General features: G+C 37.2%; 1 protein-coding gene across 3 annotated transcripts in view; it reads right to left on the reverse strand.

Moving 5' to 3' along the window:
* Positions 1-1,858, reverse strand: part of LOC122660388 (autophagy-related protein 101) — a 40,612-nt gene extending 38,754 nt beyond the window's left edge. Inside the window, exons 1-3 of one of the 3 annotated variants that reach the window (XM_043855680.1) lie at positions 1,780-1,858; positions 1,589-1,670; positions 1,313-1,349 (exon numbers count right to left, since the gene is read on the reverse strand). In XM_043855680.1, coding sequence (XP_043711615.1) covers positions 1,313-1,349; positions 1,589-1,621 — 70 coding nt within the window. In that variant the 5' untranslated portion in view covers positions 1,622-1,670; positions 1,780-1,858. Of the gene's footprint in view, positions 1-1,312; positions 1,350-1,588; positions 1,675-1,779 lie in introns of all 3 variants that reach the window. The other 2 variants (XM_043855679.1, XM_043855682.1) reach the window with 2 other exon arrangements.
* Positions 1,859-11,729: the final 9,871 nt, after the last annotated feature.

Below are 11,729 nucleotides of genomic sequence, written 5' to 3' on the forward strand. Positions count from 1 at the left end.
GGGGGGTGGGGGTGGGGAGGATGTGTGGTTCACAAAGACTAATCTTAACTGCAACCTCTAATCTCAGTCACTTAACAAGCACAGCAAAAAGACATAAACTTGCATGCATGTAGGACAATCCAAATATTCACGTTTCTTTAACCAAAGTATGTAGCTCAACCAATTCCACCAAAATGAAGAAACTACAAAAGTATCTTACAGTACAGCATTCCAATTATCTAAAAATGTTAAGACAATGAGCAAACTCAACCTTATCCCAACTTAATGAGGTCGGCTACATGGATCCAATCAAAATAGCGTAGGGAAATTGAGGTCTAATAAGAAGGGGAAAGATATGAGAAATACAAATGAAAGATGGGGGAAATAGAAAGAAAAGGAGAAAAAAAGAAAATGAAAGATGAAGGTAAGAGGAAAGAGGCACAGACCAGCAAGTCAACAGAATCTCAGATAAATGGGGTCTGGTACATGGATCCTCACCCTCCAATAGGCTCTATCCGAGGTCATACTAGGTACAAGAACTACACTATGCATGTCCTTCATCACAACCTCTCCTATGGTCATTTTAGGGAGTCCCTAACTCTTTTAGCTCCTTCAATCAGGATCATGTCACTCCTGAGAGCGTCCCTAGGCCTCCGTTGAACATGATCATGCCACCTCAAACGACTCTCTCGAAGCTTATTATTGATCGGGGCAACTCCCAGGTCAGCTCTAATACGCTCATTTCGTACTTTATCCTTCCTAGTTTTTCCGCACATTCATCTTAACAGCCTCATCTCGGCCACACATAGCTTCCCAATATGACACTTCTTAACTGCCCAACATTCTGCCCCATACATCATAAACAGTCATACAACGGTCCTATAGAACTTTCCTTTAAGCTTTAAAGGAATACATCAGTCACACACAGCACTCCGGATGCACCTCTCTACTTCATCCAACCCACTTTTTTTTCTGTGAAATATCATCCTCTATGTCTCCTTCTTTATTTATGATTGATTCAAGATATCTAAAATAGTCACTTTACAGCATCTCCCTTTCCCCAATTTGCACTATGTTTGTCAGTAATTCTAGCATGTACAAATTTTAGAATAGAAAAAATTGCAGCAGTAAATAGAATGTTTATCAGCATGCATACAGAAGATAATTTGCAGGAATCTACTACTTAAACCAATGCATTAAAGATTAAAGAACAAGAAGTTCAGAAGAAGAACAAATCTTAGTAATTTAACACATCAAAAGATGCATATCAAGCCAAAAATTCATTATTAACTCAACTTAGCAGTGAACAGAACAGATTAATAGGGTATCTTACACCGTAGTACTTCCCGTATCTCGAAGTGTTCCACATCCTACAATCAAATAATAGTAAGTTAACCCACGAAGTCAGAAATCCTTGGAAAGAGAGTAATTGACTCGATGAGTGAAATTGAGCAATTGCAATCCACCACACCCTCTGAGCAGGTGGAGGCTCTTGGATGGGGATGAAGGGCTGCATCCCAATCTAAATTTGATCACAAGCCACCTTGTTACTGGAACTCTAATCATTGAACAACACTGGAAGCAAAAACTGCAGTAGCTCACCACCCACCAGTTCCTTAAGGTGGCAGACCTCACAGTTCATGATGCCGCTCACCAACTTAACTTGGGAAAATCAAGTTCCGTTGAAGAACCTACAACATATAGGATTATACGACGAAACAAATCAATAGTGCAGACTGAAAATCGATTGGAAGAAGCCGCAAAAGGGAGTTGCGAGAAACCCTAAAAAATAATGATCACCAATCAAGTGTCCCCAAGATCGTATTGAAAGTCTGAAGCAGGAAGAAGGTAGATATAGAGGGGGAGAGCTTTCACCGTGTAATTATGCTTGGGAACAAACCGTTCGTATGAGATTCAAGTTTTGGAACAAAAGCAAATTCTCTTCCCAATCAGCAAATGGTTTCGCCTTCTTATCAAACCAAAAAAAAAAAAAAATTTTAAGGGCAATTGGTTTCGCCCAATCTGATTCAATGAAAATTGCTTATATTTTATTTTTTTAATTTTTTAATTTTTTGTGGGTTGAATAGAGTTGCTTACACATCAGGTTCTAAAACTCGGGTTTTGACTAAGTTTCCATCAGCCAGAAAACGAGTTCATCTCGGTTGAAACTTGAACTTTCTCCAGGCTAACTCGAACCTTGGTTTCGAGACCCACAAGTTGTTTTTTTGCCCTAATTCTTATTGTATTGACTATTTTTTACATTTTAAACTCAATCCATGCATTAGTTTCACATAGAGAACACTAAAAATATTACTTGTGATTTTGATCTAAGATTAATACTGTATATTGTTATTGGACATGGTATCGAATAAGGTTTGACCTGAACATAACTCCTTCAACATAAATGAGATTTAAGCAATCTTGGATTTGTTAGAAAGCTTTGTTTTGATAACTTTCCAACAAGTCTAAGATTGCTTAAATCTGATTTTTATTGAATGAGTTATGTACCAGTCAAACTTAATTTGGTGTGCGCGAATGTTGTCAAAATTGCTATGAATGAAAATATTTTTTTGAACATCAAAACAAATGAATATTTTATAGCACTTTTGGTTTTTAGCAATGTTTTACCATATTAAGATTTATGAAATTTTTAGAATTGAGGAAAACCCCAGCATTAGAAAGTTGAAAATTGCACCTACCGTCGAAAATTCAGTTTTTATTATTGAACTAGGGGTTATTTTTTTCCTTTTGAAATTTTATTTTTTAACTATTTTTATTGGATTCAAATAGGGGGTATTTATTTATGAATGATATCTTAAGTAAATGTAAATGAAATACAAATACAAAAACATTTACTTAGACATAACTAAGTGTCTGTCTTGGTTTCTGGCCTGATTTATGGCATAAATACCTGTTTGTCCTAGTTGTGATGGGTATATATGTCGAAATCACCGAAATACGGTCGAAATCAGTCAAAACCATTGAAACCCGATTGAATCCAGGGATTTTATAAAATCCCCCTTCAACTCGTCTCGGAAACCTGGGAAACCGAGTTAACTCGATGGTTGACAGGTTTCGGTCGAGTTTTTCTTCCTTGCTTATACATACACCATGGTGAGGACTGAGAAGGGAATCTCCACCTATAAGGATATTTAACCCTTGCATTAACATGAGAAGGGTACTTTCGACCCTACACAAAATATAATCTGGGTCTTTTGGTTATTAGGACGTACCTCCTTGGCTCATCTTTTAAATTTTGTCTTGCTTTATTTTTACGTCTCTTTCTAGGTTTTTTATCACCTCCAATTTTGACACCCTCGGGTTCCTCCAATTCCCCCCAAGATCATTGACACGTGGCACCCTAGAATCCAACGGCCAGTTTAAAAAAAATATATATATTTTCCTTTAAACCTAACATCAGAACTTCTCTCTCCTCTCTTCACTCCTCCTTCTCTGAGCGATCCGCGAACCCCTCCCTCACTACGAAGCTCTTTGTCAGAGTAGTCGTCGGAGATCTACAATCTACACTGCCACCACTCCTCCCACAGTTTTCAAACCCACATTTCAGTAGAATTGAACAACCCTAACCCTCTTTCACGCATTTCTCTCTTCTCTCTCCACTCCTCCCGCAAACGAACTCTCTCTATCTCACCTTGTCGCTGTGACCATCATACCACAGGAGAAGTTCTCGGATTTTTGTTCTAACTTTTGCCTCTCACTCCTCTGTATTTGTCGGAGTGCCCATCGAAGAAAGCAACGAGTGCATCATCGTGCCACTGTGACCATCAATGTACAACGGATCCGTGGTTCTCACTTCCGCCTCTCACTCCTTGAACGACAAACCGAGCGCTATTTCTATAAGATTCTCTATCTCAGCTCACTAATAAATAACTTCTTGTGATATCTTACCCCTACGTGGCTGGTTCCTTGATGTGATTTTTGTTTTCCTTTGATTTTTCAGTTTTTTATGGGTTTCCTCTTCATAGATTCAGACCAGGTTAAGATCCTCCCAGCTTTGATTTTATCTCTTCTAATTCTTCATTTCTTCCTTCATTATTATTTGTTGGGTAATTGTATTACAATTTCTTACAAACAATTGAAATAACACAAATTGCACTACAATAGCTTAAGCAGTAGAAACAAGGTTGTTGTTCTTTGACCTTTGACTGAAACGAGAATACAAATCTTGAATTCGATGTTGAGTCACACTCGCAGCAACTTGAACAAAATTTTGAGGTTGAGTCACACTTGTGGTGTTGCCCCCTACTACCAAGGATTGTTCTGCACTACTACAATAACAACAACAACCATAACCTTATCCCAACTAAATGGGGTCGGCTACATGGATCTGAAAGGGCAAAAAAAAAAGTGGGGGGGGGGGTTTAAGCATTAGTCAAAGCAGCATCCCAGGAACATCCCATTACGCGGGATCGGCTACACGGGTCCTTGACCTCCAAACAACTCTATCCGTGGTCGTACTAGGATCTAACCCTACCATATGCATATCCTTTCTTACAACTTCTCCTATAGTCATCTTAGGTCTGCCCCTACCTCTTTTAGTTCCTTCCAATTGAATCCGGTCACTCTTTCTTACTGGTGCATCCGTGGGTCTCCTTTGTACATGACCAAACCATCTCAAGCGGCTCTCCCGAAATTTATCCTGGATTGGTGCAACTTCCAATTCGGTTCTAATACAAACATTCCTTACTCTATCTCTCTTGGTCTTGCCACACATTCTCCTCAGCATCCTCATCTCCGCTACACTCATCTTATTTATATGACTCTTCTTAACTGCCAAACATTCCGCCCCATAAATCATCGCTGGTCTTATTACTATCCTGTAGAATTTCCCCTTAAGCTTAATAGGCATACGTTTGTCACATAAAACTCCTGATGCTCCTCTCCATTTCAACCATCCTACTTTAATTCTATGGGAAACATCATCTTCTATATTACCTTCTTTGTTAAAGGTTGACCCTAGGTATTTAAAGCATTCACTTTGTGGTAGCTCTCTCTCCTCAAGTTTCACCACTTCATCATCTCTCCTGGTTTGCCTGAAGTTACACATCATATATTCTGTCTTTGTTCTGCTTAACTTAAAATCTCTTGATTCCAAGTTTGATCTCCATAGTTCTAGTTTTGCATTAATCTCTTCCATTGTCTCATCTATCAAAACAATATCATCAGCGAATAGCATACACCAAGGGACTTTAGCGCCACTACCTCAAAGATAAAACAACCTCCAACTATAAGACAAAATAGTTCTTCTAAACCCTTGTAGGAGCCAAAAGCTTTAACACAGCAAACCTCTAACCTTACACAAACTTAAAAGAAAAGAGGGGAAAGAAAAAGGATAAACCTCATATGATTGTAGTGTGTATGCATAGATGTGTAAGAAAGGTGTATTTTGCAATGTATTTGGTTGGGTTTATATAGACCCAAAATCAGCCCTTGCACACCCTTGGAATCCCCAATACTAACCACCAACTAATGGACATGAATTAGAAATTAATTCTAAATTCATGGTCATTTCCCACTAAAGACCATAAAGAGCCTTAAACCCCATAAAGAGAATAACATAACCTATGGTCATGAATTGAAAATTAATTCCATAAATAGAATTAATTTCAATCAATAGTCTTGACTCACTTTCCCACTCATAATAATTACCATGAATGGATTTTAGGGTACCCATAGGATATTATAACCCTTTGGAATTCAACCATTGCTATGATCAACCATTACCTTGATCACGTGGGTCCTACACCATAACAAAGCAATAAAAACACAAGGATTTTTTTTAAACTTAAAAAAAATAAAGGACCTTTTAAATCTAACATTATTCTTTTATTTTTTTATCCATCGATACTCTGTTTTGGGTAGTGACTGTAACCCTTAGAAACTGAGTCAAGAATGAAAAGTCCTACATTTGTTGAATTTTGGTGAGTTGGTTCATGGTGTATGATGTATATTTCAGGGTATTTTCCATGGTCAGTATGTGTAAACCATCTCACCATCTCTGCCTCTGAGTTTGTTGAATTTTGGTGAGCTGTTTCATGGTGTGTGATGTATATTTCGGGGTATTTTCCATGGTCATTATGTGTAAACCAAATTGTGGCTGATGCATGAAGTCTGCATGAAGAGATTAGGGTTTAAAGAATAGAAGTAATAACACGTTTGGTTACTAGAAAAATGGTAGCTTAAATTATAAGAGGAATAAAACATCATAGGGGAAACAAACTATACTTGCTAGAACTGAATCTAGCCCTTAAACCACAATGCTTTAGCTTATTCAATCATCAATAAATATGAAAGATTTTATAAGAATAAAATAATTTATTTTCTCATAAAAGTGTTTAGAAAAACTGGATGTACCTCATCAATGCATCCTTTCTAACAGAACCCCTAAATACTATTTTTGTTAGAGAAATCCTACTAAATATGGACCTAAATAACTCAAACTAAATCAAACAGATGAACAAACATGTTACAAGGAATGTTAATTTTTTTTTTGCCTATAATTATCTGAACTAGTTGTTTCATTGTATGATCAGTCATTTTAATTTTTTAGAGTAGTTATTACATTATAGATTATTTCAGTTCAGGTTTTGGTGATTCTTAATTTTCCCCCCCTTGATATTAATCTAAATTATAGTTTGATCTTAGTTTCTCTCAATTTCTTATACTTTGACCATATGGCTTCTAATGTGCCAATGGTTAAATCTTAGTTTCATTGAATTCCTTTTGAAAGCATTCCACTTGGCAACCAGCAACATAAACAAGCATGGAAACTCCAATAAAGCAAATCCAATCATCTGAAACTATAAGGTTTAATAGGCCACTGAATAAACTGATAAACGCTAAGGTAGATATAAAAAATACCCTTCATAGATCATAATACTTGTGGGTTGTGGCCAAACAAGTTCCTTGCCTGAAAATAGCCTTCATTTATTTTTTTTTTTATCCATCATTTTTTTATATTTGTTTAAACTAACATGGTTTATGGAAGTATGTGAGTCTTTAGCTCAAAAAGAAAGAACACCTGGGTTTGCTCCCAGGAGATGGTGGTTCGACTCCACCAAGACTCTCATGTATTCATTAGTAGGCTCTTTATTAATTTCTTATCTTGAAGCAACACATTCCATCTTGGGTGACGTAGGTTATCTTGCTGTGTTGTTTTCTGTGTCTGGGTGTCAAGTCCATATTGTGTTCAAACCTATGCTTAGCCTATATACTTATTGTAAGTATTGCGATCATCGGAACGAGGGTTCCTCAGCATGATGCGACAGGGATTTGCCTTTCATGGATTATCGTGTATCATTTTTATACATTATTTTGGGGGATTGGGATCATGCTTCATAGAAATGGAGTCGCCACCCAGGATTAGGGCCTAGGACCCAATGGATGTAGCCCCATCCGGGGTTAACGGAAAGGGCTACGTGATTCCATATGGTCTGGTAAGAGATTATAGGTAATTGGTCAGGTTACAAGTATAAGAAGGTATTAATACCACATCTTGCCCGATTAAACTGGTATTTCTATTAGATGCAATATTTCAAAAATTATCCCTTAATAATATGTCTTATACCAACATACAAGACTGGATTTTGATGCATCAAACATGACGAAATCATTTATTATGTACACTAAAGTGAACTACTTTAATGGTCTACATTGTGCAAAAAATAATGAGAAGAAAAGAGACAAATACTGTCAAGAAATAAAAGAAATGAAATAAAATACCAAATGTGAAATATGCGATGTCCTTGGCTCAAGTGGAGACGGATGATCGGCTTGCCTCTCTCTTGTCGGACAGAGTAACGGTTGTATAAGGGATTCTCATTATCTGTATGCAAACAGAGTAACGGTTGGGGGAGGTGATTTTCGTTATCCGTATGCGGACGGAATAACCGCTTGACTATAATGGGAGGACTGGTCACTCAAGTGGGGTAATCGACAGATCTGCCCATAACTTTAGAAAATTATAGAAAGCGTGAAATAAAGCAAATAAACATAAGAAACGATTTCAGCCCAGGCGACAAACAAATAACCGATCACGTAAAAACAAATCAAAACCCGCATTTCTTTAGCGGCAACTTTACGAGCTTTATCATCAATCAAACTTTTCATACCTTCCATACTTTTTAGCTCTTCTTCCACAGCCTTAACAACACCAAACTCCGAACCCCCTTCTTCACCTGCAATAAAACATAGTTTGTTTTTTTTTTGGTAAATAATAAAACATAGTTAGATTAGCTAAGTTGCAGAAACACTATAAATTAGCATTAAGGAATTATGACAAACCTCATCGGGTTGTAGAAAAACAGTGTCACCGTAGATTAGCACTAAGAAAGTGTCTTTTAAGAATTTTTTCAATCATAATGCTTCCTTATCTGTGGAACACCACTTCTGGTAGGCTAGAATCAATTCTTGGTGGGTAGTGCGCTTCTCATTCCTTACCTTTAATTCCTCTAATAGAGGAATAGTGTTCCCGAAGTCATTAATCCCGCAATCAATGAATGGTTCTACAACAGAAAAGTATGAAATCCTTATTTGGAATACCAAAAAAGAAAGTGGTGTTCGACCAGTTGGATGGAGAGATTGGAATGGGGGAAGTGGTCTTCGACCAATTAGTCTGAGTGATTGGAGTAGGGGTTCACGAAGGGATGAGTCATGACAGAATGAGTTTCTTTTCTTCATGACAAGTGGAAAGGCACGAAAAACCATTTTCAAAATGAGAGAAAGAGATGTTTTTTTTTTAATCAAAAGAAGATAAATGGATGTTAATAAGGCTAAACAATCTGTAGACACTGAATTTTATCACCCCCGCGATGATGATAACAAGACATGGAAAGACATCCATACATCTCTCAAGAAGAACTTTTGCCCCGACACTGAAGCCATATTACCCTTACACCCTTGAAAATCTTAAAATATCCTTAAAAAACAATGAAGTCAGGCAAAAGGCTTAAAAAAATCATAAAAAGCCCATAAATTGAGTATTGAGGGAGTATTATAAGTGCGGCACATACTTAACCGCGACACCACACTTAAAATCGCAGTGTCGTGTTGGTCTTCTACGATATCGTGGAAGTCTTTTGCGACGTCGTGGTTATGACGCTGCGCTTATGATGCTCCCTTAGCACTCTGATTTTGGGCTACTTTTCCTCTTGAAGGTTCAGAGGTGCTTGCTAAATGTATGGGGTGATCGTAGGATCAATGGGTGTGTCCTTACATTCAGTTATTAGCTCCACTAATGTTTTCTGATAACCGTGGTTATATACAAGAAGATTGATCGTGGTATATCGGTTTGTGTGAGAAAATGATTTTGCTTCGGCTTCACTACAAAGGAATCAAGAATATGAATGGTGTGAACCTTTCTTTTAAAAATGGTTCGATAGCAGTTTTCGATCGACCGATCGAGGGAAGTCCGCAATGACACTTATCCTTTCAAAGTGACTGAGAAAAAACATCACTGATGGGCGTATTGCGTTTAAACTAAATTTTAGATGAGATTTGGATATTGATATATTGTAGGTTTGATTTAGAATCTTGTATTAGAGATTTGGATTTTAGATGTGAAAAGTTTTGGATATTGAGATACTGTAGGTTTGATTCTAGAAAATCTTTTGGATGGTATATGTTTAATCTTGCTTTAGGGATTTGGATTTTAGATGTTGATAGGTATAAAGTTTTGAATTGAATTTTAGAAAACATTTCTTAAAAAATATCAGGGATTATGGAAATCAGTATAAGTTTTGATATGCTGTAACAATCAAGAAAATATTAGTATTTGTATTTTAATAATAAATAAAAAAATTAGCCTAACATCCATTTTTCTGGGAGCAACCTTTCGAGCTTTAGCATAGATGGTATCAGAGCCAGATTGTATGAATCTAGAATCAGTGTTGATAAAAATTGAAATCCGTGATATTTTTAACAATTGGTATCAGGGCTCTCTTTCTTGTGGATAAAGGATAAAAGAAAATAATGACTGTAGAGATCTTTTATCAGTTGTATTTATAATACTCCCCAAACTCTAATCGATTTCAACAATGGGTCAGTTTGGTCTGTCTCAAGAATAAGTAGTAAATCACTCCAACCCATGTATTTATTGATTCTCATCAATGATCGACCCGATAATTAAACAAGTCCATAAATCGTCAATCGAAAAATCTAACGGGGACCACATCCAAACCAATTCGTAGGAAGAAAATTATAGAAAGCACGAAATAAAGAACAAAAATATAAGAAATAATTTCAGCCCAGGCGACGAACAAATGATCGATCACGCAAAAACAAATCAAAACCCGCATTTCTTTAGTGGCAACTTTGCGAGCTTTATCATCAATCAAACTTTTCACATCTTTCGTACTTCTTAGCTCTTCTTTTAGAGCCTTAACGACACCAAACTCTTGAAGGCTGATTCATGTATTGGTGACAGAGGTGTTATGGAAAAACCATAAGGGTGTGTTTGTAGCTGCTAGGTGCAAGTTTGGCTGAAGTTTTTATGCTTTAGCAATGGAAGCTAAATCGATTAGGGATGGTCTCTTATTGGCTTGTAGTCTCTCCATCTTGAACATATTTCTATGATCTCGGATTGCAAGGCATTAGTGATTTTTTTGAATGGTTCTTCTCACACTTTGGACTCGATAATAGCTTTGGATATTTTGTCTTTTAAAAATAGTTACGTACGTGTTTTGTTTCTATTTGTTCCTAGGGGTTTGAATGAGGCAGCTTATGTATTAGCGAAGGGCATCCTTGTTAAAACTTAAAAATGTTGTCTGGTTGGTGGGTGCCACCACTAGCTTTTGTAGTTAACCCTGCTCTCCTCTCGAGCAGGAACCTCTCTACTACGTTTCAATGATATTTATTGGCTGAAAGAACCTTCCATTGACCAAAAACAAATTTCAATGCTTGGTGAGGTCTAATCAGTTGATCAACTCATTTAGATTAAAATTAAAACTTGACATGCGATTAGGAGACTTGTGACTTATTCTCAAAATTTCAGTCTCTTTCACCCAGCCATTCAGATATTTATGCTAGTCGATCAAGAGGGGGAAGCATAGGGGCCATGCATGCGGCAACCAATAAGAGAGCACACTAGAATCTGGGGGTGGGATTTGCGCCTTTCATGGAGGCGGATCGATCATTTCGCTCCCACTGCATCTAAGCGCCACCAACCACATTGGGGTAAAATGTTTGACCAGAGAATATGATGTCGTCTAAGGATTTTCTTTTTTAATAAAAAAAATATCTTCCCCTTCCTCTCGAGTCTAGGCCAACATCGGATTGGAATCTAGCATAGGAAATAGTCGTATGATCGTATCTCCACAAGGTTCGTGAATTTGCGAACTCGGTAAAGGAAATGACGAATATACTCTATCGTGATCGAATTCAATATTTCAAACTAAAAAGGAACGTAGGCTTCACACTACATAGCCGTTTAAGAGATGATTAGGTTGTCCCTACTTCCTATTTCAAAAGGAAGATTTTGAAAAAGCTAAAATTATATCTATTCCCAATTTCTATTTCCAAGAATGCCCTCGCAATTCAATTGGAAATGCGCGGCGACATCTTCGGTGCCCTCGATTTCAAACTGTATCGGATTCTCAGCCGTTCGTTTATCCATCGCGTAGAGATAAATCCTAGGAGTTCAAAGTTCAAACTACAAAAACTAATGGGAGTTCTCAACATTCAGTTCAACCCCAGATCGACGAGACGAGATTGACTGAAGCTGGAGAGTGAAA

The sequence above is a fragment of the Telopea speciosissima genome, chromosome 4 (assembly GCF_018873765.1).
Source record: "Telopea speciosissima isolate NSW1024214 ecotype Mountain lineage chromosome 4, Tspe_v1, whole genome shotgun sequence".
NCBI classification, from domain to species: Eukaryota; Viridiplantae; Streptophyta; class Magnoliopsida; order Proteales; family Proteaceae; genus Telopea; species Telopea speciosissima.